Raw genomic sequence first — 23,457 nt, 5'->3', positions numbered from 1 at the left:
AAAAAATGCTAACCGTCATCGGAGCTTTCAGCAAGTCATAACCTTTTTGCTGGTGGAAGGTTTGAAATATTTTGAGGGTTATCAAACGGTGACACAGAGACACGAAGTAAGCACATGCTGTTGGTGCCAATAGACTCGCTCTAGACAGGGTTGCCACAAACCTTCAATCTGTTAAAACAAAACAAAACATCTTGTGAAGGGCAATAAAAAGAGATATGCCTCTATTGTTAATTATCGGTTCAAACTAATTTATCTTCTTCATTTTTAGTTTCTTTTCCCATGTAAAGTCCCAATACAGCAAGTTTCCCTCCCCTACCTCTCTGAACTTCTGGTCCTCTTTTTAGACGGATTCACCTCAGCGGCCTTCCGGCGGACAGGATGTGGTAAGAACAGGGCCGCCAGGCGCCCGCCTCCCCCTCTCGCCAAAACCGAAGACACCCACTCCCAAGGGAGGAAGCTCCAAAGTGGCAAAGCGCACGCAAGGGCCCCAGAAGGTAACTGCCCGGGACCACCCCGTCAGCTGCGGCCCTACCCTTCGCAGGAAGTACCCTGGCACATCCGAGAAAACCTCCGCCCGGCGGGCCAAGTGCCCCATCACACTTCTCAACACGCGCGAGGTTACTCTGGCCAACCCTTCTGTTGTACAAAGGGAAAACTGAGGCCCGATGATGGGCAGGGACTTGCTGCTCCACGTCCACTCGGTGGCAGAGCTGGCACTGGGAAGAATGCAGGTAACAAAAGTGAACACTTAGTAAACACGCTCCACCTGCTGAGCCCGGGACAGCCGGTGCCCACTTCTGCTGCTGGGCGCCTAGCATGTCATTGGTGCAAGGAGAAACCTGAGGCGGGAAAGCCGAGCCCCGCGGGCGCCCCCAGACCATGCCTTCCTTCCCCCCCCCAACTCTCGGCCCCCATGCTGCGGTGGGGCCTATGTCGGGGTCCGGCACGCTCTGTGCTGATCCCGCCGGCTCGGCCCGCGCCCCTCGCCCCAAAGTTAGGTTTGGGTCCCCCACCCCACCAACTAGGAGGGCCAGGGTCAGAGCCAGTCCGCAACCCGCCGGGGCCCCACCGCCCCCGCCCCCGCCCCCGCCCCGCCGACTCCTCTCCCTCCCCTCCCCCCGGGAGGGAGGAGGAGACTCCGCGGCCCTCCCTCGGCCCTCCCGGCGGCGACCGCAGCAAGCCCCGTGCCCGCTCCGCCCATCCGCGGCGGGTCGGACGTCCGGAGCCCGCGGGTCCCCGGCCGAGGTGAGCGGGGCCGCCAATGCAGGAGACCGAAAGCCACAGCTTCCCGGGAACTCCCTCCAGGCCGCGAACCTTCCGCGGGAGGGAAGGGGTTAAGTTGGGGGCGTGTTGGAGGAGAGGAGAGCACTGGGGCTCTCGCGTCCGCAGCAACCCCCAGACTCGGAGCAGAACTTCCTAGCCCCCTCCCCGGGTTCCCCCACCTCCTGGGGCCCGGGCCTCGGGAGTGAAGGGGCTGCGGGAGTTGGGGGTAAGGCAGGGCCGCCCTCGGAATGCAGCGGGCCGGGACCGGACGGGAGGGGGGCGCCAGCGGGCGGGGGCGGAATTTGGAACTCTCCCGGGGGACCCAACGTGGTCACCATGGCGAGTGTGGGATGGACAGGCAGCGCGGGCCAATCGGAGCGCGACGCCGCTGCCCTAGGCCTGCGGCGGCTGCCAATGAGGGGCCGCGTGGTGGGGTGGGCGGGACCGCGTCTCGAGGGGCCAGGAGACCCTCCTCCCTCAGCCCGCCGCTACCGTGAGCTGGGAGGCTGGGGAGGGGGCAAGGAAGTGAGGTCTAAGGCGTCTCGTGGTCGTGGGAGGGCAGAAGGGGAATTTCTGGAAGGAGTTGGGGCAGGTGGAACGACGGCTCAGTGCGAGGAGAAGGGAGTGGGCCTCGGTTGCCTCACCGTTCTGATTGTACGAACGACTGGTGTCCAGCAAGCCCGTTACCCATCCGGAGCTTCAGTTTTTCCGTCTTAAGTGTCGGTTATGTAGGGCTGTTGTAGAGCTTGGATTAGTTCGTATTGGCGCAGATTTTTCCCACTTGTTGGACAAAGCTTTTAGGTATCTTGTTAGTGCCTCTCCCCATCCTACAAGTAAGGAAACAGCCTCAGAGGGGGCACGGACTTGCAGATAGCACACAGCATAACAGAGGCAGAGATGAGACTCGTGGGAAGTCTGCTGTACAAGAGTGAATAGTTCAAGGAGTTGCTCAGAGGCCCGGGGCAGGGGTCTGCCCCCATGAAAGGCTCCCATCCTCTCCCAGCTATGCTTGGCCACTTGGCCTGATGACTGAGGACCCCATTGTGTAGGTGGTCCCAGGGGCATCTTGCCCCTCAGGTGATCACGACCCAGGAGGGGAGGCATCCCGTTCCAGCATACTAGCGCCCCACCCCCAGCCCTACTTTGCTGCTGGTCCTCTATGTGGATGTGGACCAGTAGCTGTACCTCTGGGTCTCAGTTGGCCCATTTATAAAGAAGGGAGTTCTGATCGGTGATTTAGGATATCTGTGGCTCCTGGATATGAGATGGGGGTACCTGGGAACAGGCCAGGGGTGGCTATCCCCTCGGGCTCCGGTTCAACCTGCAGGCTCAGCTTACCTTCCTCCCTCCTTCTCAGTCCTCTCTTGGAGGTCCAGTGACTGGAGCGTGGGCAGCAGGTCAGAGGGACAGGCGCCCACACTTTGTGGGCTGACCAGCCTTGGACCCTGCACTTATCCAATCAGGCCGTCCTTTGTGGTTTCCTGCCGGGCTCTGCTCCCTGCCCACAGCCAGGCCTGTGGCCACAGGCCAGCCCCAGAGCCCCACCTGAAAGGTTCTGGGAGAACATAGAGGGTTTCTGAGCTGGAGGGAAGAGTAGCGCCACCAGGCGCACCGGCCCCAATCCCCTAAACTGGGCCCCATCTAGGCCTCAGCATTGCTTACTCTTCTGACTAGATATGAGTCATCTAAACATGCTAAGGACAAAACACAAAGTTGTCCCCCTGTGAGTCAGGCTTCCTCAGGTAAGATGCCTGATCCTTGACCTGGCCATGAGATGACTTCTCACTGTGACCTTGGCCTCAGACAGACTCTAACACCTACCTGTCTCAGAGCCTGGCCACAGAGTGACTCCTGATCCTTAGGATGGCTCAACCCTCCCAGGTTATAGGCAACCCTTAACTGTTCCTTTTCCATCCATCAACCTGGGAAGCATTTATGCAGCATCTGGGCCCTGTGCTGACAGCCAGCAAGACCAAGATGCCCTTGTGGACTTCACAGTGTGGCAATTGCTGAAGAACAGGGAGGTGCCAGTGCTTTGGGAGCGCTAACATACTCTGTGTACAAGGTCAGGGAAGGCTACCCAGAGGAGAGGTATCCCAAAGTAGGTCTTAAAGGATGCGTAGGAGTTTGCAGCTGGAGAAAGAAAGGAGAAACAAACATTCCAAACAGGTCCATGAGCAGCAGGAACCACTGGTCACTCTGTGTAGACAGGGCTGAAGAGGGCCTAGCCTGAGGCAAATATCGGATCAAAACATTATTGTTTCTGTCCTATGAGTGGCCAGCCGCTGCCTGGAGCAGTGAGGATGGCTGCAGGGATGGGGTTCAGGAGCTCTGAGTCCCACGTGGCCCCGCTGCCCAGCTCAGGGGATGTGAAGCCATGGTTCAGCCTTCTGCTCTCCACCCCACCAGCCAACTTGGAGCAAATGTTGTATGCAGGGCCTGTCCTAGTGGCTCTGGGTGGCACAAGTGTCCTACCTGGGTTGGGGGAAGCCTGGACTGCAAGAAGAGAGAGGGCAGCTGGCCAGGTCTGGCTGCGGAAGGTTATGGGGCTCTGCTCCCCGGCAGAGAGCGGGGCTGGGGAGGCCAAGGCGTTTTCTGGAGGTGGTGGAACTGAGCTTGAAGCGTGGGTGGGGTTTCAGAGGCTGAGGGGGGCATCCCAAGTGGGGGAACAGCCTGAGCAGAAACCCTGAGGATTCAAGCAGGAATAGACCCGTCTGGCTGGTGGGAGGCAAGAGAGGGGAGGGTGGGTGGGAAAGGCTCTCTGGGCCTGTGGAGGCTGGTCCCTCCTCCACCTAATCCTTGGGAGGTGGTGACACCCTGCAGGAATCAGGAGGCCACCCCACACATATCTGCACAGCCCTGGGGAAGAAGGCGCTGAGCCTGGTGGGGAAGGGCAGGCAGGGTAGGGCAGCTGGAGCCTGTCTACAACTGCAAGCTGAACCTCCGTGTGGCATCGACTCTCGGTGAGTGTGTACGTTACCAGGGCTTGGGTGTGTGTGTGTGTGTGTGTGTCCGTCCGTCCGTGTCCCCAAGGCTGTGTTATGTGAGTGGGGTGGGGGTAGGGGTGAGGGGAGGCGTTGCTGGGCAGAGTCTAGCTGCCCTTAAGTGTGTGTGCAGGGCTCCTGGTGTACTGGGGGTGGGCTTCTCCAGAAAACCGACCTTGGGCTCCCACCCCCATGCCTTTACACGTGTGCGCACACACACCCTTCAGGGGACCCTGGGCCTGCAGGAGGAAAGGCGGGGGGGCTGTTCAGAGCCCCTGTGTCCCCACTGCTCCCTACCGCCAGCCCCCAGGAGGGGCCGGGCCAGGCTCCTGGGGAGGGGAACAGGAGCTGAGTCTGGAGCACACCCCTGCCTTTAGTGTGGGCGCCTGGAAGCCATTAGGGGCCGGGGTGGCGCCTGCCCTGCCCCTGCGCGACAGGCTTGGGATTCCTGGAAGGAGTGGGCCACCCCTCCCTGCCAAGCCCCATGCCAGGCCTGGCAGCTCCCAGAGTGTCAGAGAGGATGTGGCAGTAGCCCCCCCCGCCACCCTCTCAGTTTAGGGGCTGCAGGACGGGCCCAGCAGACAGGGGCCCGGCCCTGAGCACCCCCTCCTCACCACTCCCCCTCCCCCGTTCCCAGCACAGCTCTGGTGGGGCTGCCGGGGCTGCCTGCCTGCCGGGCTGGCACTGTATTTCCTGCCTCCTTCCCCTCCCCCGTAGGCTCTCACATTGTTTTTCTTTTCCAAGAGCTTCTCCATGTGGAGCTGGGCCAGGAAAATGGGGCGAGGAGGAGTGTGAGTGTCCGTGTATGTGTTCGTGTGTATATGCTTGTCTTAGGGATGAATATGTATCTTTGCATGTCTCTGTGTGTCCATCATTGTGGGCACGTATATGTCTTCAGGTGTGTCTGTAACGCTGTATCTACAAGTGAGCGTCTCTGTGCATACATATAGTTGTGTGTGCATATGGGGCCATCTCTGAGTGTGTGTGTGTCTGCCCGTGTCTCTGTATCTATATTTACATGTATGGGATTGCTTGTGTGTCTGCAGATGTGTGTCTGGGTGTGCACATGTCTGTGAATGCACATGGAATCTAGGCCAGCCACCTCATTGCACAGTTGGAGAGACTGAGTCACAGTGGGCACTCAGCCTTCCAGGGATCCCTTGAGGAGTCAGGGGTGTACAGGGACCTGAAACCTAGGTCTGTGTGGCTGTGTCTGTGTGCATAACTTTGTGCAGGTGTTACTGGGGTTGAGACTTGCATGTTTGTGTGTCTGGAACTATGGGTGGTGACAAGGCATCACCAGTTACTCATATGTCCCAAACTTGGATGATTAAAATGCAAATTCCCAGCCCCACACCTACTGAACATGATTCTCTGGGGGGGTGAGGCCCAGGAACTGCATTTTAAGCAAGTGTCCAGGTGATTCTGAAAGACTCCTTGATCTAGAAGCGCTGGCCTCCCTCACCCCTCACCCCAGTTCTACAGGCGGAGAAACTGAGGCCCAGTATGGGGCAGTGGTTTACATGAGGTTGGTGACAGAGCTGGGCCTAGACCTGGTGCCTGGTGAAGGCAGACAGTAAACAAACAGCAAATGCACTAGAGAAATGGAGGAAGGACCACTGAGGAACTATGACACTGATGGTCATGGATTGAAACTGACACTGGTCCACACAGTGGTGTAAAACCTGCGATGCCTGGTTATACGGGTGAAGGCAGGAGCAGGCAGAGCGGTGGAGGCGACCAGGGTTGGCGTCGCCTGGAGAGACAAGAACAGGTGAGACAGCTGGGGCGCTCAGGGCATTTGCGAGGACGAGGTTGCGACCATGGCACGTAGCAAGGAGAGAAGGGACAGGGTGGGCGGTGGGGACAGTGAACAGGCGGGGCGATCGGTAGGCTGTAGCTCCTTTGGAGACTGAAGAATTTTTGGTGTTGGAGCCCTAGAGGGAGTGAGCTTGGAACTGACTCTTGAGAGAGGTCACAGCTATTGGTAATGAGAAAGGTTGCGGCCACTGGCATGATCAGGTTTGTGTTTTTATTTTTTTTAATAAATTTATTTATTTATTTTTGGATGCGTTGGGTCCTCGTTGCTGCATGGGCTTCTCATTGCGGTGGCTTCTCTTGTTGCGGAGCATGGGCTCTAGGCACGCCGGCTGCAGTAGTTGCGGCATGTGGGCTCAGTAGTTGTGACTCACGGGCTCTAGAGCAGAGGCTCAGTAGTCGTGGCGCACGGGCTTAGTTGGTCCGCGGCATGTGGGATCTTCCCGGACCAGGGCTCGAACCCGTGTCCCCCGCATTGGCAGCAGATTCTTAACCACTGCACCACCAGAGAAGTCCCAGGTTTGTGTTTTTAAAAACTCACTCTAGCTGCCGCTCTTGAGAATGGATTTGAAGAAGACAAAAGGGGGCAGGGGGAAGGGGCAGGGAGGGCGGTGGCTGCAGTCTCCCAGGTGGGAGATGATGGTGGTGGCCTTGACAGGTTAGTGGCTGAGGAGGAAGAAGGTGGATAGATCCACGTGATGTGTAGACAGATCAGACAGACTGATCTGACTTGGAGGCGGGGATAAAGCAGATTCCAGGATGTTCCCCACAGCATGAAGGAGTAAGGAAATGCTCTTCTCCCAGAGGGGACATCAGAAGGAGGATCCAGTAGTGGGGAGAGTGGAGACGGTGAATCCCATCCGACCAAGCTGAGTCTGAGTTGTCTGAGGGACATGCTGGTGGTGTGGGCGGTTCTGGAGGGCAGCCCAGTGTGGAGAGAGAGATTCGGGGTTATTGAGGACATGGTGAGATGGCTCAGGCAGGGGCAGCCAGAGAGGAGAAGGGGGCGAGGACGGGATGGCACCCGCACTCCAGGGAAGCTGATGGGGAACAGCTGGAGAAGAGGAGGAAAACCCGGAGAACATCCTGGGAGAGAGCAATGCAAGAAAGGAGGGATGGAAGGTGCCCAGAGCTAGAGAGGGCACACCTGTGAGGGCTGAGCTGTGCCCAGTGGGTGGGGCAGGGGAGCTGGAAGCCAGCCTGGCAAGGCCTGATGAGAGAGAGAGAGGGAGGTGGACAGGGCAGAGACAGCAAGTGTGGACCACTCTGGATGGGCCTTGAAAGGGAGGAGACAGAGAAGTGAGGTGAAAGTGCCAGGAGAGACTTCAGCAGGTGGGGAGGCCCCCTGGAGAGGGATCATTGGCAGGGGTGGGAGAAGCTGGATGTGGGGGGACCTTTGACCCAAGGAGGGAGAGCCCCTCTGTCCTCTTAGGGGCAGAGAGGAGGGGGCCGTGGGGCTTGGGGCAGGACAGGGAGGGAGTGCCAGCCTTACAGCTTCTCTTTTCACTGCGAACTCTGACATTAGATCACCTGCCAAGAGTGAGGGGCTTAGAGGCCGGAGGAGGGTGAAGAGGGGACACAGAGCGTTGGCCAGACAGTGTTGGGACACTGTTCCAGGTTGCTGAGAGCCCCACCAGCAGTGCCCTGATGGGTCCCTGAAAAAAGGAAGAGATGGCAATCAGGGCTGGGCCTTAGGGGCCGGGGTGAGGATCTGTGGGACAGGCCCAGCTGAATGGGGAAGGAAGTACGAGATGCCCTGAGGGGCTGCTCCTGGTGGTCAGCACAAAGCCACATGGAGGGAGAGTGTGGCAGGTTGGGGATAGAGAGGGGCACGTGTCTCACTTATTTTAAAGGGGACGTGGCCCATGAACAGCAGAGCTCAGCGGCAGGCATGGGGGCACCTCACCACACCACACCGCCACCATCTAGACACCGGCTTATTTCTGTCGTACCACCAGTGCGTGCAGGTATTCACCAAACCTGCACCAGTGTTTGCGTTTGGACTTCTGGATGCTGTATCTGGATTAACTCCAGGGCTTAACTTTGCTGAGCCTCCCTTTCCTCTTCAGTAAATGTCTATAATTTCCCCCAAGTCTGTTGAGAGGATAGTTCACATAGCCATGGTGCCTGGCCCTCCATAAATGTCACTGTCATTGTCATCACGTGCTGGGACAAAGACCAGGAGCCAGCCCCTGCCCTCAGCAAACTCACAGCCTGGGGTCAGGATGGGGAGCACACAGGGACACAGATAAGTGGTACAGTGAGATTGGCTAGTGGAGACACGGGCTGGGGCTGACCACCTGGCCTGAGGGGGTCCGGGAAAACTTCTTGAAGAAGGTGATATCTCAGATAAGTTTTAAGGATGAGAAGCATTAGCCCAGTGCAGGAAGAGGCTGGGAGGGGACTCCTGGCGGCAGGGCCAGCATGGAAGCATGCAGCATTCCGGGTGGAGAGAGAATAGTATAAGCCATTCACTGTATGAGATGGGACCTGAAGGTGAGGGACAGCAGATCAAGGTTTCAGGTCAGCTGCGGCTGCTGCAGGGTGAAGGGACTCAAGGGGGGAGTCTGGAGGCCAGTGAGGAAGCGGTTGCAGGCCCTTGCTCACCATTCCAGCCTCACTGGGGCTTCTGGAGGTGACCATTTTCACTCCTCCCACCTTTGCCCATGCTGTTCCCTCTGCCGGTTACTCCCTTCCCATGGCTGAGCTTAAGAATATGGACGGATGGTAGTCACCTCCTAATAATGGCTGTGTTCTCCCACAGGTTGGAGGAGGCGTCCCCCGCCCCGTGGCCGGGAGAGCAGCGGGTAACAGTGGCCATCATGCACAGTGGTATCGCGTCCGCCGTGCGCGCCCCGCGACGCCTCTGAGTCTGGGAGTTCCAGCCCAGGGCCCGCGAACCTGCCCGCCCCCGCGGCCACACCATGAGCCACGGGCCGAGCCCCCGGCTGGCCGAGTCCCCGCAGCTGTCCAAAGGTAGCCTCCTGACCATCTTGGGCAGCCCGTCGCCCGAGCGCATGGGGCCGGCCGACTCGCTGCCGCCCACGCCGCCGAGCGGCACGCCCTCGCCCGGGCCACCTCCCGCTCTGCCGCTGCCGCCGGCGCCCGCGCTGCTGGCCGACGGGGACTGGGAGAGCCGTGAGGAGCTGCGGCTGCGGGAGTTGGAGGAGGCGCGCGCGCGGGCGGCGCAGATGGAGAAGACCATGCGCTGGTGGTCGGACTGCACGGCCAACTGGCGCGAGAAGTGGAGCAAGGTGCGCGCCGAGCGCAACCGCGCGCGCGAGGAGGTGCGCCAGCTGCGCCAGCGTCTCGACGCGCTCACCAAGGAGCTGGCGGGCGCGCGGCGCGAGCGCCAGGAGGCGCAGGGCGAGTGCGAGGCGCGGGGCCGCGAGCTGGCGCGGCTGCGGGGCGCCCGGGGGGTCACGGACAGGACGCCTGACGGTCCCGAGACCGAGCCAGAGAGGGAGCAGGAGCCAGTGCGCGACGTCGGGTCGGAGAGACCCCAGGGCAGCCAGGTGCGCGGCGGGGGGGCGGGGCTGCTGGGCGGGGCCTTCGCGCTGGAGTTTAGAAGTGGGAGGGGCTGATTGACTCGGGCAGAAGAGGTGGCCGCCTGTCTCAGAAAGAGGGGTAGTAAGGGCCGGGCCTGCAGGGAGGTTTCACTCCTTCAGGGGGTCGGGCTCTGCACTGCAGGGCCCCAGGTTACCTCCCTTCCAGAGGCCGCCCCCAGAGCAGAGAGTCCCCGGTTCTGGTGGTCCCTCCACTCCCACACCTGAGTAGCCAACAGAACCAAGAAATCATCCTCTTTGAGCAGGAGCAGGTTCTAAGCACTTACCTGGAAGACATCCATTAGTAGCAGAGCTGAATCCATTCATTCGTTCAATTTGAATTTAGGGGAAGGGAGAAACATTTATAAGAGGTGTCAATCAAAGCTGAGGGGTGGGGGGTTATCAGGGCAATGGGAGCACAGAGGAGGTCCCAGATCCAGGCTTTGAGGAGGGGGCTGCACAGAAGCTCTTCTGGAAGCAGTCCATTTAAGCTGAGACTAGGAGAATGCGGAGGAATTGGCTGTGAAAAGTGCAGGAAAGCATTCCATTTAAGCTGAGACTAGGAGAATGCGGAGGAATTGGCTGTGAAAAGTGCAGGAATGCATTCCAGGTGATGGAAATTCTAGGTGCAAAAACCTAGAGGCTGAGAGTGCCTGGTGAGTCTGGGAAATGGCATCCATGTTTCGATCGGCACCTCCACAGGGCGCTAGGCTCTGCGTGTGCATTAATTCTCAGAGCAACCCCAGGAAGTATTTCCTTTACAAACGAGAACACTGAGGCGTTGAGAGGTTAAGTACCAATGGCTCCCAGCTGGTGACTAGAGTCACTGGGAGTTGACCCCAGGTGAACTCCAGAGCCCATGGTGATAATAGTCAGTATATCTGGAATATTAATGGTGTGTGTGGAGGGCAGCCTCCCCTGAACCAGCAGGCCTGTCACCAGAAGGCCATCTAGGGACAGAGTCCAGCCTCAGGTTGCTCCCAGCTCCGTCCCCGAGCAGGCCAGCTCCTCTAGCTAAGATTCTTGGCTGCCCCTCTCCTCTCCTGCCTGTGGGCTAGAGTGGGCACTGCTGCCTCCTGGTGGCTGAAGCCCCTCCTCCCCAGGCCTGCATGGTGTTTGCAGTTGGGGTTCATTGCTTTTCTTAGGGACAGGGAATGAGAGCCCCTGTATACCAGCCAGCCTCACGGTACTATTCCTGTTCTCTCCTTCTTCTGGTTATGAGTCACAGTCGAGGGGGTGGCAGGTACCAGCGGTGGGAGCTCTGGAGTTGCAGTCTGAGTTTGCTCTCCAGCCCAGCCGTGTCCTCTGTGACCCACAGCAAGTCCCTTCTTCCCTCCCTGTTTCCTCATTTGTGAATTGGAGCTTTGGACCAGGTGGCATGAGAGGCCCCCACCCAGACAGTCTGAGATACAAGAGGAGTAGAATCTCACTCCTCAGGGAGGCCTCAGGGCCACTGTTCCAGTCTGGATAGGAAAACCAAGGGCCAGTCAGGGAAGGGGCCGGCCCAGACTCATCTGGAAAGGCTGTGGGAAAAGCCAGGCTGTAACAGAGGCCATGGGCATCTTGGGTCTGTAGTCAGAGGCAGGCCAGGGGGCAGACAAGGGCAGAGGGGAAGGGGAGCCTGGCAGGGAGGAAGAGGCCTCAGAGTTGCATTAATAATCCCTCACTGCTTCCTATCTGGGAGCTGGTTCTGCTCTCAGAGGCCACCCCCCTTCCTCAGCACACCCACTTATCATGTTTCAGGTGTTTGCACCTGAAAAACGGGATCTTCGAGTGGGAATTCCTTTTGAGGGAATCTAGTCCTTATTCCTTGTAGGAATCCCTGCTTCTACATTCATTCACACCAGTGTCCCACCAAATGTTTGCATAGTTCCACTGGCAGGGAGCTTACCACCTATTCTGGGGACTCTTCCAGGATTCAGGGAACCTTAGTGGCTGACTCTGTGTGCACTTCCAGGCAGTGCAGGGGGAGGGTGTGTCCCTCCCTCTCCAGGGGTGGAGAAGCAGGCAGCAGAGAGAAAACTGGGGTCCAGAAGGACTGTGTGACTTGCCCAAGGTTACCCACCAAGCTGATGCCAGACCCTGGGCCTAGGAGAGGCCACGATGAAGGCCAAGAGGGTGAGGATTCAGCGACCACTGACCCAGCCTCCACCTTGGACCCCACAGGAGCTGGAGCTGGTGGAGGGCCTGCTGAAGAGCAGACCAGAGGAGCCCGAGGGCTGCTGGGAGGCACGCAGCGTAGGGGCCGGGGCCTCACGGGGCAGCTCGGGCCGCCAGGAGCGCAGCCGACTGCCCTGGGAGGACACCGCCACCATCGAGGAGGACGCCTCCAAGTTGACTGCCCTGCGGCTACGGCTGGATGAGTCCCAGAAGGTGCTGCTCAAGGAGCGAGAGTAAGTCCCGGGAGGCAGGCAGGGGCGGGGGCCGGGCCAGGCCACGCCAGGGCGTCCTCAGAATCACGGAATGAAAATCCGTGTCTCAGAAGGTGGGATTCACTGAAGCGGAATGGTACTGTTTCAGTCTTAGGGCTTTAGAACAGTGGTGCTCTGCCCAAGGACACAGTGTGAGGGTTTTTTTTATTGTTATTAATTCAAATAATACGTGTTGGGCATCGGGGTCAGGCTCTGCTCGGCAGTGAGGATACAGCCATCAGTAAGACCAGAAATCCCTGCCTTCATGAGGGGAGAGTGCCGTGGGCAAAAATAAAAGCAGGGAAGAAGGGATAGGGAGATTGGGGGGTTGCAGCTGGGAATTTGGCTTTGGACGTGTTGAGTTTGAGATGGCACGAAAGCAGTTGGGGACATGAATGAATCTGGAGTTTGTGAGACGGGTCTGGGCTGGAGGTAAAAATGCAAGAGTCATCGGCAAATAGATGATACTGAAAGCCGTGGGCTGGGGTGAGAGTGGATAGGGAGGTGGCCAGAGGATGGGGCCCTGAAGCTGACCAAGTTTAGAAGAAGAGGGAAGCAGCAAAGGAGACAGGAGAAGGGAGCCAGTGGGGGGCAGAGAAAGCAGGAGAAACTGTGTCACAGAGGAGGGGGTGATCAGCTAGTCAAGTAGGAAGAGGACTGAGCACTGAGCAGTGGATTTAGGACGTGGAGGTCGCCAGTTACCTTGATCGGGGCACAAGCCTGATTATGATGAATATTTTGTAACACCCTCTTTTCTGTCCAGAAATTAAATACAAAGATAGTTTAACTTAACTACACACAGAAGTCTTTTAAAAATTAACATAATGCCCTTGTGAAGATAGAGGCAGAGATCAGGGTGATGCTTCTGTAAGCCAAGGAACACCAGAAATTGCCAGCAAACCACCAGAAGCCAGGGGAGAGGCATAGAACAGATTTCCTCTCACACCGCTCACGTGGAACCAACCCTGCCAACACCTTGGTCTTAGACTTGGAGCCTCCAGAACTATGAGACAATACATTTCTGTTTAAGCAAAACAAACAAAAGTCAACCTATTGTACAAACTGAAATGTAAAGAAATACTAGACTTCAGAATGGGAGACCAGCACGGTGTGGGGTTGGTCGTAAAGCACTGTGTGCTGGGGCCAGACACCATGCTTGTTACCCACAGTGCCTCCTTCACGTTCAGGACAGAGTGCAGGGTGGGGGTCACGAGAACACATGGGACTGCCACCCAGTGATGATGACAAGAGGGGACCCGTCCTTCAGAGAGTCACTGGACAGTGTTTTCCAGCTTTTCTAACTGCAAAGATGTGTGTTCAAACCAAGCCTACATAAAACAGATAGGAAGAAATGGGGGTCTCATTTGGCAGATGAGCCCAGGGCCCAGTGCCCTGGAGACCTGGTCACTCCACACTGGGAGCTGGGCACCTGTAGCTGTGCAGAGGGTGGAGATCCAGAAGAAATGCAAAACCAGGGTGCCTGCCGCAGAGTGGGGTGCCAGGACCTTGAATGCAGAGGCAAGCACTTTGGACGTGGGATTGACAGGTGCAGACTACGTAGGAGGACTCAGCAGAGGGCCCCAGTGGACTCACCCCCATTTATCCCTCCCTCTCCCCTCCCCAGGGATAAAATGGCACTGAGCAGGAACATTGAGAAGCTGGAGGGGGAGCTCAGCCAGTGGAAGATCAAGTATGAGGAGCTGAGCAAGACCAAGCAGGAGATGCTCAAGCAAGTGAGTCCTGGAGACCACAGGGCTTCCTGGAGGAAGCAGTGCTGCACTGTCGAATTTCAGCAGAGGGAATGGAAGAAAGAAGGGAATTCATTCATTCACTGTCAAGCACCAGCCATGTGCCATGCGGTGTTCTGAGTACTGGGGCAGGCAATGTCCTTACCTTCAGGAGCTCACCTTAGCGGGGGCCGTGGTGAGGGAGACCAACAGTAAGCAGGTAGATAAATTCAGAAGCTGTGAAGGAGTCAAAACACAATCAGAGAAATGAGGTGGTGGGTCATAGAAAGGCCTCTCTAAGAGGGTGACATTTGAGGCAAGACCTAAAGTGATTAGAAGAAGCCACCCTTGAGAAGAGATAGGGGCAGAGTTCCTGGCAGAAGGTACAGCAAATGCAAAGGTCCTGAGGCCAGAACAAGCCTAGTGTGTTCAGGAAATAGAGGCCAGTGTGGCTGGAGGATAGTAAGTGAGAGATGAGATTGCAAGGGGAGCTGAATCCCATAGGCCTTGTAGACCAAGATGAAGGGGAGGAGTCTGGACGTTCACTGGGCACATAGTGGGTGCGAAATCTCGCTGGAGCCTCACAGCAGTCAAGAAATATGGGTCCTGATGTCCCCATCTTACAAATGAGGAAATTGAGGCCCCAGCTGGCAGAGAGGGGATTCCACCACTGCAGTCGGGGGACTCCGGACAGGCAGGGGTCAGGCTGGGCTTCCCTTACTGCTTCCTGTGCAGGCCCTGATGGCCACCAGGGGGCGCAGCCACCCACGGAAAGCTGGGCTGGATCCCTGCTTTTCCAGAAGGCGGGAGGTTCACAGACCTCAGAGCCTGAAACTGTCCTGGAAAACCGGTCTTTAAGTAGAATCTCTTTAAGGAATCTCCTAAAATAGAGCTTCCCAGACGTCACCCTCATCCTCCTGAGTCAGCATCTTTGGGGGTTGGGTCCAAGAATCTGTCATTTTAATCTTTTCAAATTGTGTAATCTTTTGAAGAAAAGTGAGTAAGACACAACTGTGCAGATTTACAGATACATAATTATAAAGATTCTCATTTGTATCAGGCTTTCTTCCCTCAACATTCCATATTTAAGGCTCATCCATGCCATTGCAAAGAGCATTCATCTGGCAGTTTTCCCTGCTGTACAACAGTGAATCTGCACTATTTTAAAAGCACCCCAGGCGATTCTCATGTGACCAACCCCACACCCACAGGCAGACCCGGATTCAGATCCACTGGGTGCGTTCAGCCAGTGTTCACTGCCCTGGGCCCAGGCCATACAGGGATACGGAGGCGGGCAGACAGACATGCTGTCTGTCCTCCCGCGCTCACATTCTTGGGGGGACAGGGGGGTGGAGAAGTACCCCTTCTAGGCAGGGAGGACAGGAGAGGCCTCCCTGAGGAGGGAGCATTTAGGCCAAGACCTGAGAATGAGAAAAGTCAGCCCTTCAAGATACCTCGGAACGGGGGCACCAGGCAGAGGGAACCACACATGTGAAGCCTGCAGTGGACAGGAACTTGTGTATTTGAGGACTAGGGAGGAGGCCGAGGTGCCCAGAGCACAGAGAGCTCAAGGGAGAGAGGTGGGAGATGCGGTCGAGGGGAGACAGGTAGGGGTCCAGTCGTGCAGGGCTTTAGGGGACCATAGGGAGGGGTCAGTTTTTATCTTTTTTTTTTTTTTTAATTTTATTATTTATTTATTTATTTTGGCTGCATTGGGTCTTCGTTGCTGCACGCGGGCTCTCTCTAGTTGCGACGAGCGGGGGCTACTCTTTGTTGCAGTGCGCGGGCTTCTCATTGCGGTGGTTTCTCTTGTTGCAGAGCACGGTCTCTAGGCGCACGGGCTTCAGTAGTTGTGGCTGGCGGGCTCTAGAGCGCAGGCTCAGTAGTTGTGGCACGTGGGTTCAGTAGTTGCAGCATGTGAGATCTTCCCAGACCAGGGCTCGAATCCATGTCCCCTGCATTGGCAGGCAGATTCTTAACCACTGCGCCACCAGGGAAATCCGTCAGTTTTTATCTTAAGGAACCTGGGAATGGAGATATGATTGGGTTTATCTTTTTTGTTTTTATTTATTTTTTGGCCACACCGCATAGCTTGCAGGATCTTAGTTCCCCAAGTGGGGATTGAATCGGAGCCCCCTGCAGTGGAAGCGCCCGAGTCCTAACCACTGGACCGCTAGGGAATTCCACTGGGTTTATATTTTTTAAAAGCTCCGCCTAGGCTATTGTTGTGGAAAGTGGGTTGACTGGGGAGGTGGGGGGGCAAGAGTGGACACTGGGAGGCTAGATGGTAATGCGGTAGGAGGCGAGAGATGTTGGAAGAGGCAGAAGTGGTCAAATTCGGGGTCTGTTCTAGATACCCGGTGGCCCATTTGGGCACCACCTCAGGCTCCTTGCTGAGCCCTTCTGCACCAGTGCCCACCCCCAGGGCTGGTGGTCCTCACCTAACCAGGCTGTGCTGTATCATGCAGCTCAGCATCCTGAAGGAGGCCCACCAGGACGAGCTGGGCCGCATGTCCGAAGACCTGGAGGACGAGCTGGGTGCACGCTCCAGCATGGACAGGAAGATGGCGGAGCTGAGGGGCGAGGTGAGGCCACTGGGAGCGCCTGGGGCTCGGGGGACCAGGGGCCCTGCCACCAGCAGTCATTCACGTAGAAGAGGGCAGGAACCAGGCCTGTACACTAAGGGGGAGCCAGCCACACCCCGAGGGTGCTCCAATCTGCAGGGGGTGGGCCTCTCTCCCACACAGAGACTAGAAGCGCCCTCACATCCTGCACACCGTGAAATAAGCCCTTGTTAATTATAGCCGCTGCAGCTGGACCTGCTTCCTGGAGCCAAAAAAACGGCTGCAGGAGGAGGTGTGGAGGGGGAGCCTCCAGCTCTGGCCTTCCGTGCCCCCTCCCTGTGGACCCCTCCCCCTGTCCTGCCCTGTTGCAGATGGAGCGGCTGCAGGCGGAGAACGCAGCCGAGTGGGGTCGCCGTGAGCGGCTGGAGACAGAGAAGCTGGGCCTAGAGCGTGAGAACAAGAAGCTGCGGGCACAGGTCGGGGACCTGGAGGAGGCGCTGGCCCGGCGACGGCGGCAGACAGCCAGCGCGCTGGACTGCGACCTGCGGGCCAGCCAGGCCGCGCTCTTCGAGAAGAACAAGGTGGGGCAGTGGGTGGCGCGGCCAGGGCTGGGGCAGAGCGCCTCCTGGGTGTCCAGCTCCAACCCGCAGGGGGCCAGGGACCGTTGAAGTAACAACTACGGACAGAGGTGGTAATCGCCCCAGCCGCGGCTCCTGCTGGGCACCCACTGTGGGCCAGGCTCAGTGATATCATAGTAGCTGCATTTATGGGGCACCACTGTGGGCCAGGCTCAGTGATATCATAGTAGCTGCATTTATGGGGCACCACTGTGGGCCAGGCCCTGTGCCGGTGCTTTTTGTCCATGATATCACTTAATCCTCTCAACAGCCCTTTTATTAACCCAACAAATGTTTACTGAGCACAGTGTGTAAGCCTTGTTCTAGGTGCTGGGGACACAGCAGTGAACAGACAGGAGGGACGTGGCCTCCCCTCGTGGAGCTGGTGGCTCAGGGGCATGCAGGTGTTTTTCCCTCCCTCACACACTCACGCTGGTCACACAGCTCCGTGGCTGGGTGGGAAGAGGGAAGAGGGAATACCAGGGGACCTGGCTTAGGCCCTGGTCATGGGGAGACTTCCCTGAGGCAGTGACGTTTGAGCCCAGGTCTCAAGGGAAAGCAGGTGTTGACTGGTAGTGAACTGATTCCGGGAGAGAATTCGGAAATACTGTGAATGAACGTCCCGTGGTGACAGGGACATGGAGCTTTGGAGGAGCAGGGAGGCCGGTGTGGCTGGAGGGCAGTGGGCAAGAAAGACGTGGTAGGTGAGACAGGAGCTCAGGGCCACCTTTGAAGAGTAAGAGGTAGGTGCAAGCAGGTTGCGGTTCTGAGCGCTCACTGGCTGCTGTGTGGAAGGCAGATAGGAAGGCAAACCGGTGGGGAGTCTGTCGCCGTTTCCTGGGGCAGCGGGAGATGATGGAGGCCAGGACCAGGCTGAGGTTGGTGGAGATGGAACAAAGAGGATGGATTCAAGAGACCTTTAGGTAGTGCCTGTCCCCATTTCATGGATGTGAAAACTGAGGCTCAGAGAAATCACAGAGCTCAGGGGTGGGCAGCTCCTCTCCTGGCTGCTCATCCTCTTCCCAGCCACTCTGGCTTCTGATCTCTTTTCTTCCGACACCCACTCCCCAGCTTAGCTCATCTCCAGACCCAGGGCTTTAATGCCATTTACACACCAAAGAGTCCCGACTTCACCCCTCCCCAGAAAACATGACTCAGCTCAAGTAGGCTGCTGGACACCTCCATGTCTTCTCCAGCAGGCGCCCCAGAGTTACATGTCCAGAGTGGAGCCACCAGTTCCACCCACCTCTTCCCTCATTGCCCCGCGTGCCTTCTCACCTCACTAGACGGCACCTCTAGCCTCCAGCTGCTCAGCCAGCTCTAGTACTGGTGTTTTAGACAGCAGGTGGAGAGATTCCGGGCAAGAGAGACACCGGCACCCCTAGAACTGCCTGACCTCATGGAACTCCCTCGCACGAGCCCTCCCCCAATCTCTGCTCCCCTGCAGGAGCTGGCAGACCTGAAGCATGTGCACAGCAAGCTGAAGAAGCAATTCCAGGAGAAGGTGGCAGAGCTGGCACACGCCAACCGGCGGGTGGAACAGCACGAGGCAGAGGTGAAGAAGCTGCGGCTGCGGGTGGAGGAGCTCAAGAAGGAGCTGGCCCAGGCTGAGGACGAGGTGAGCGCCTGCTGGGGCCCAAAGCACAGCCTGCAGACCTCAGCGGGGGGAGGTGGGAGTGGGGCTGCAGGGCCCTCCCATGTCGGTCCATGCTGGGTCCCCTGGCACAAGCCTGACTCTCAAGAGGGACCCAGGCAGGATAGAGCAGGTGGGTGGGTGACAGATGGTGTGTGGGTAGGAGGATGGGAAGAAAAATGGACAGACAAGGTGGATAAGTGGTTGAATAGATTAATGGATGGATGAGTGGGTGGATATGGAGTTGGTTAAATAGAAGGACAGAAGGATAACTCCATGGATGGATGAACAGATGGATGAGGGAATAGGTGGACAGATGGATGGGAGAGGGAGAGAGGATAGATGGATGAGATGTAACAACAGATGTCTGATGGGTGATTGGTTGGATGGATGGATGGATAGGTAGATAGATGGGTGGATGGATGGATGATGGATGGATATATGGAAAGATGGATGACTGAGTGGATAGTGGAAAGATGGACAGACAGCTGACTGGGTCAGTGGGTGGAAGAATGAATGGAGAGGGAAAGAAGGACAGACGGATGGGAGGACACAAGGGTAGGGTGAATGGGTGTCTGAAGAGATTAATGAACGGTGAGTGGGTAGGTGGGTATCTCCATGAGCAGATGGATATTTCCATAGATGAGTGGTCAGATGGACAGATTCGTAGGGTAGGTGGGTTGATGGATGGATCGGTAGCTTGGGGCGTTAGAGGATGGGTAGATTTGGAAGGGAGGGGCAACAGGAAAGAAGAGAAGCGAAAGGGATGTTTCCCTGGAGGAGGTGGGCCTTGGTCTAGGCCTCAGAGGAGCGACAGGAGTTGCTCTTGGGGAAGGTCATTCCCACAGAGGAACAGCAGGAGTGGCTGGTCCTAAGCAGATGGCAGGGCAGGCTGGCCCAGCCCAAGGTGACTCCCATGCTCTTGGCCCTGCTCACCCCCCAGTTGGACGAGGCCCACAACCAGGCGCGTAAGCTGCAGCGGTCACTGGACGAGCAGACGGAGCAAAGCGAGAACCTGCAAGTGCAGCTGGAGCACGTGCAGTCCAGGTGGGCCCAGCGTGCAGCCCCTCCGGGGGAGGACTCCTGGCTGGGGCACAGAAACAGGGCAGAGGCGCTTCCAGCCGAGGGAGCCAAGGGTCAGGGGTCAGGGTTGGAGCCCTGAGTGGGGCTAGTGGGGAAGACAGAGAAGGAAGAGATCTGGACGTCCTGGGGCCAGAATCCTGTCCCCTCCAGGCAGGAAGGGCCAGGGCCAGGAAACCAGGGAAGGGAGTGCAGGAAGTAAGACCAGCTGGGAGCCTTGGAATTGTGTCGTGTGTCCAGAGGATAGGAGGGGCGGCCAAAGAGGTCAGGCCCAACGTGGGGCAGCAGGGAGGGCCAGTGGGTCTGGGGAGTCTTTGATAAGAAGAACGAGCAGGCGGGGGTGATCCTGAAGGACTGGAGGGCAGGGAACCACGGAGGAGCCCCGGCTTTGATGGCAGCCCCGACCCCCTCATCTGTAGATAGGACCCATCAGCCTCAGTGAGGGAGGACCAGAAGGTCTGGGGGACCCACCCAGCACACTCTGCATCCCTCCCCTGCCTCCCTCTCCATCACAACACCCTGTGAATGGCTCTCTCCCTCGACTCCCCCTCAGAGACATGAGATGACAGATAATATCTAGTCCCAGCCCCTCCCCGTTTCAGAAGCCCCCACCTGAGACTGATTCTTCCCGTGCCGCGCCTGGGGCAGGCCCTTACCTACATCTTCTTATTTCATGGAATAGACAGAGCCCAGGCTCTGCAGCAGGCTGCCTGGGTGGTTGGGAATTCTGGCTCTGCACTTAGTAGCCGTGTCATTTTGGGCCACTTACTTGACCTCTCTTGGTCAGAGTTTGCTCATCTGTTAAATGGGCCTGATAACAGTTTTTATTACCTCCTGGTTGTGGGAATTAAATGAGCTGATCTATGCTTATAAAAGTACCTGGCACATAATAAATGCTAAATAGTAGTGGAGCTTTTGTATTTGGGTCAGATATTGTGCTGTAAGAATTATGCTCCTATGAGAGAAGGAAAGGGAAAGATTTTTTTCCTAGGGGGCTGGCAGACGAGGAAACTAAGGCACGAGAGGGTAAGTCCTTCCACAGCTACACAGCTAGCGGGTGGTCAGGCCAGATCACCCCCCGCCATCTGCCACCTGAGCCCTCATTTACAGAGCATGTACTGTGTGTGCTGAGTTTCTGTGGCTAAGAGTACAAGCCGTGGAGCCAGACCTGTCAGCTGTGTGCCCTGGCCAGCCGAGGCTCAGTTTCCCCAGCTGCCTGGGATGCTGCCTGTGAAGTGTTGTTCAGGGGCCCAGGCATGAGTCCAGGTCAGGCTCAGTGTCTGGCCAGCTCTGCCCCCCCCACCCCACCCCCAGCCCCACCCAGCACACACCCCTCCAAAGGCCGCCTAGCCTCAGGGCTCTCCCGCAGTCTTGGCCACATTCTCTGGGAGCCATAAACTCCCAGAATGGGCAGGCAGACTCTGCCCAGCCTCTCAAGTGCTTCCATCAGGGAGGGCGGGGCTGCCCGGGACCGCTGCCTTATTTTATTTCCCAACTTTTTGTGCTTTAATGTTCCGGGGACAGCTCACTAAATCACAGTGCAGTAATGGAGGCCCCCGCCTGTGCCCCTCCCTGCCGTGTTAATAATTCATGCCTTCCAGTAAGATGCAGCCTGGGCGGCTACTCCACTGGGGGTGGGGTGCAGGGGAGCCAGGGGAAAGGGGGGATGGGCATTTCCTCCACCACCTCTTCTTAGAGGGAAGTTTGCCTCATAAATTTTGGCTTTAGGAATTTTAATGTGGGGAAGAACTAGGGTGGAGCGCTTTCTCGCTGACATTAAGGATGTAGGGGACTCAGAACCCACACCCCCAAACTCTCTCCCTGTGGGCTTGGGAGCCTGGCTTGGGTTTGAATCCCAGCAGCATGACCTTGAGCCTGCTGCTTCACCTCTCTGAGCCCCTGGCCCACTCCAGAGCCAGCCAGCCAGTTCAGAGCCGAACACCTCTCACTGCTGTCTGTGGGACTTCGGGCAAATTACTCAACTGCTTTGTGCCTCAGTTTCCTTGTCTGTAAAATGGGGGTGACAGAAGCACCTCCCTCATTTCAGGGGCTTCTGGGAGGATGAAGTGAGGTGAGGTAATGTTTGTAAAAGGCCCAGTCTGGTGCCTGGCAGCAGGGAAGCGCTAGGGGCGGCTTAGCTGCTGTCAGCACCAGCTGATGAGGCTCACCCCTGACCCGCCTGTCACCCCGCCCCACAGGCTCCGCAGGCAGCAGCAGAATGCCCCCCTCTTTGGAAAGATCCGCAGTGCTCGCTTTGGCGCCGAGGAGGCGGGGGACGGAGCCAGTGACCTGGACGAGGATGAGGACCTGCAGATCCAGGTGGCCTAGAGCTCCCAGGGCTGGGCAGGACTGGCCAGCAGCCCGGGCCCCTGGGTGCCCAGGCTGACCAGCCACTTGAACTGATGCAGCTACCTGTGCTCGCTCTGGGAGCAGACCACGGTCCCTGCCACAGATGACTTCCTTCTCTCCCACAGTGGGCATCAGTGGTCCCACCTTACCTACACTCTGTGAAAGGGAAGCCATGGCCTATGTTTTATATATATATATACATATATATATATATATATAATATATATATATATGCCTGGGGTCCTTGGACCCATTTGGTTTTATAGACACAGGACCACTCTGAGGCCCACTCTAGGTGCCCCCCCCAACCTAGGACCTTCTTGCAGGGGGAGCGGGTGTCAAAGGAGGGCTGTTGGGACCTCCACCCAGGCTGCCTCTCTGGGCCTTAGGGGTCGGGCGGGGGTTGTGGCTGTTCATAGTACAATGTGATAAACCCAGTCTTTTGTAATAAATGGAGTTCAGGTTCTCGGGCTGGAGTCCTGAGAGTGTGGCAGATGTGGGCACGCAGTGTGGGGGACAGACAGGATCAGCCTACCCCTGGCACCGAACCTGAGCTCAGGAATATTGATATTAAGTCACTTGAATGACTTAATAAATGAATGAACGTGAGAAAGAATGAATGAATGAACACTGGAACTGCTGAATGGTCTGGAATCCAGCTCCTTTGAGGGGAAGGAAAAGGGAAGGCGCATGTCTAATCTGGAGGAGACTTCAGTTCTGGCACCAGATGAATTCAAATCTCTGCTCTGCCTCTTACTGGCTGTGCAACCTTGGGGAAGTTAATTGCCCTCTCTGAGCCTCAGTTTCTCCATCTATAAATTAGATGTCTCATAGAGCCATCAGGAGAATTCGGTGAGTTCATCTGGAGCTCAGTAAAGGTTAGTTATAATTGAAATACTTGAAGGTATGCCCTGGAGAGGGGGGCTTTGCCAGCTGGGTCCTGCCGTAAGGGGTGAAGTTCAGGCAACTGACTGGTGGGTGTTTACCCAGAGGTAGGTATGAACACAACAAATAATAAATCCTTTTATCATTCCCCTAGCCCTGCTCTAGGTAGTGAAATTACAGGTAATCTTATTTTTGATACTTAATTTCTAAACCTTCTATGACCAGCCAATTTATATTAAATCTGGTGGAAAAGGTTATTAAAAACACAGTAGCATATATTTTTGAATCTTCACAAGTTGAGGTGGCATTTGAGACACCTGCCCTTGATGGGAGTTTTACATGAATTCTTGGTACCAGGGCCTGCTTTCTGCAGGAGGAGGCCCTCTCAGAACTGTTCTAGCACGCGGGCCGTGGCGAGTTCCCTGTATTCAGAGGTGAGTACAGAGAGGCTGGGCTCGGATCAGGGGCCTGGCACCAAAGAGGAGTTAAATTCAATTGATAGAAAAAAAAATTCAGTTAATAGAGGGGCTCCCTGCCCCGAGTGGCAGCCGCACTAAAGGACTTCTCTCTTGTTGTGGCCC

At 57.0% G+C, this 23,457-nt stretch overlaps 1 protein-coding gene across 4 annotated transcripts; it reads left to right on the top strand.

Annotated features, from left to right (window-relative positions):
* The first annotated feature begins 1,181 nt into the window (after positions 1 to 1,181).
* Positions 1,182 to 23,068, top strand: CCDC102A (coiled-coil domain containing 102A). Of its 4 annotated transcripts, XM_036832159.1 has the most exons (10): positions 1,223 to 1,245; positions 4,087 to 4,226; positions 8,830 to 9,580; positions 11,777 to 12,003; positions 13,646 to 13,754; positions 16,217 to 16,333; positions 16,684 to 16,893; positions 18,377 to 18,547; positions 19,506 to 19,609; positions 21,841 to 23,068. In XM_036832159.1, the coding sequence occupies exons 3-10, from the start codon at positions 8,990 to 8,992 to the stop codon at positions 21,968 to 21,970; spliced, it is 1,659 nt and encodes a 552-aa protein (XP_036688054.1). In that variant the 5' UTR covers positions 1,223 to 1,245; positions 4,087 to 4,226; positions 8,830 to 8,989; the 3' UTR covers positions 21,971 to 23,068. The 4 variants fall into 4 exon arrangements, with proteins under 4 accessions (XP_036688053.1, XP_036688054.1, XP_036688056.1 ...); XM_036832158.1 differs by lacking the exon at positions 4,087 to 4,226 and having other exon boundaries at positions 1,182 to 1,245; positions 21,841 to 22,458; XM_036832161.1 differs by lacking the exons at positions 1,223 to 1,245; positions 4,087 to 4,226 and adding an exon at positions 1,358 to 1,489.
* The last annotated feature ends 389 nt before the right edge of the window (positions 23,069 to 23,457 follow it).

This window comes from Balaenoptera musculus, chromosome 19 (genome assembly GCF_009873245.2).
Source record: "Balaenoptera musculus isolate JJ_BM4_2016_0621 chromosome 19, mBalMus1.pri.v3, whole genome shotgun sequence".
In the NCBI taxonomy this organism is placed as follows: Eukaryota; Metazoa; Chordata; class Mammalia; order Artiodactyla; family Balaenopteridae; genus Balaenoptera; species Balaenoptera musculus.
This window is presented reverse-complemented; position numbering and strand designations above follow the sequence as displayed.

Coding starts and splice junctions, on each gene's coding strand:
- CCDC102A (XM_036832159.1), top strand. CDS start 8,990: ATGAGCCACGGGCCGAGCCCCCGGCTGGCCGAGTCCCCGCAGCTGTCC. Junction 9,581..11,776: donor AGAGACCCCAGGGCAGCCAG/GTGCGCGGCGGG, acceptor TGGACCCCACAG/GAGCTGGAGCTGGTGGAGGG. Junction 13,755..16,216: donor AGCAGGAGATGCTCAAGCAA/GTGAGTCCTGGA, acceptor TGTATCATGCAG/CTCAGCATCCTGAAGGAGGC.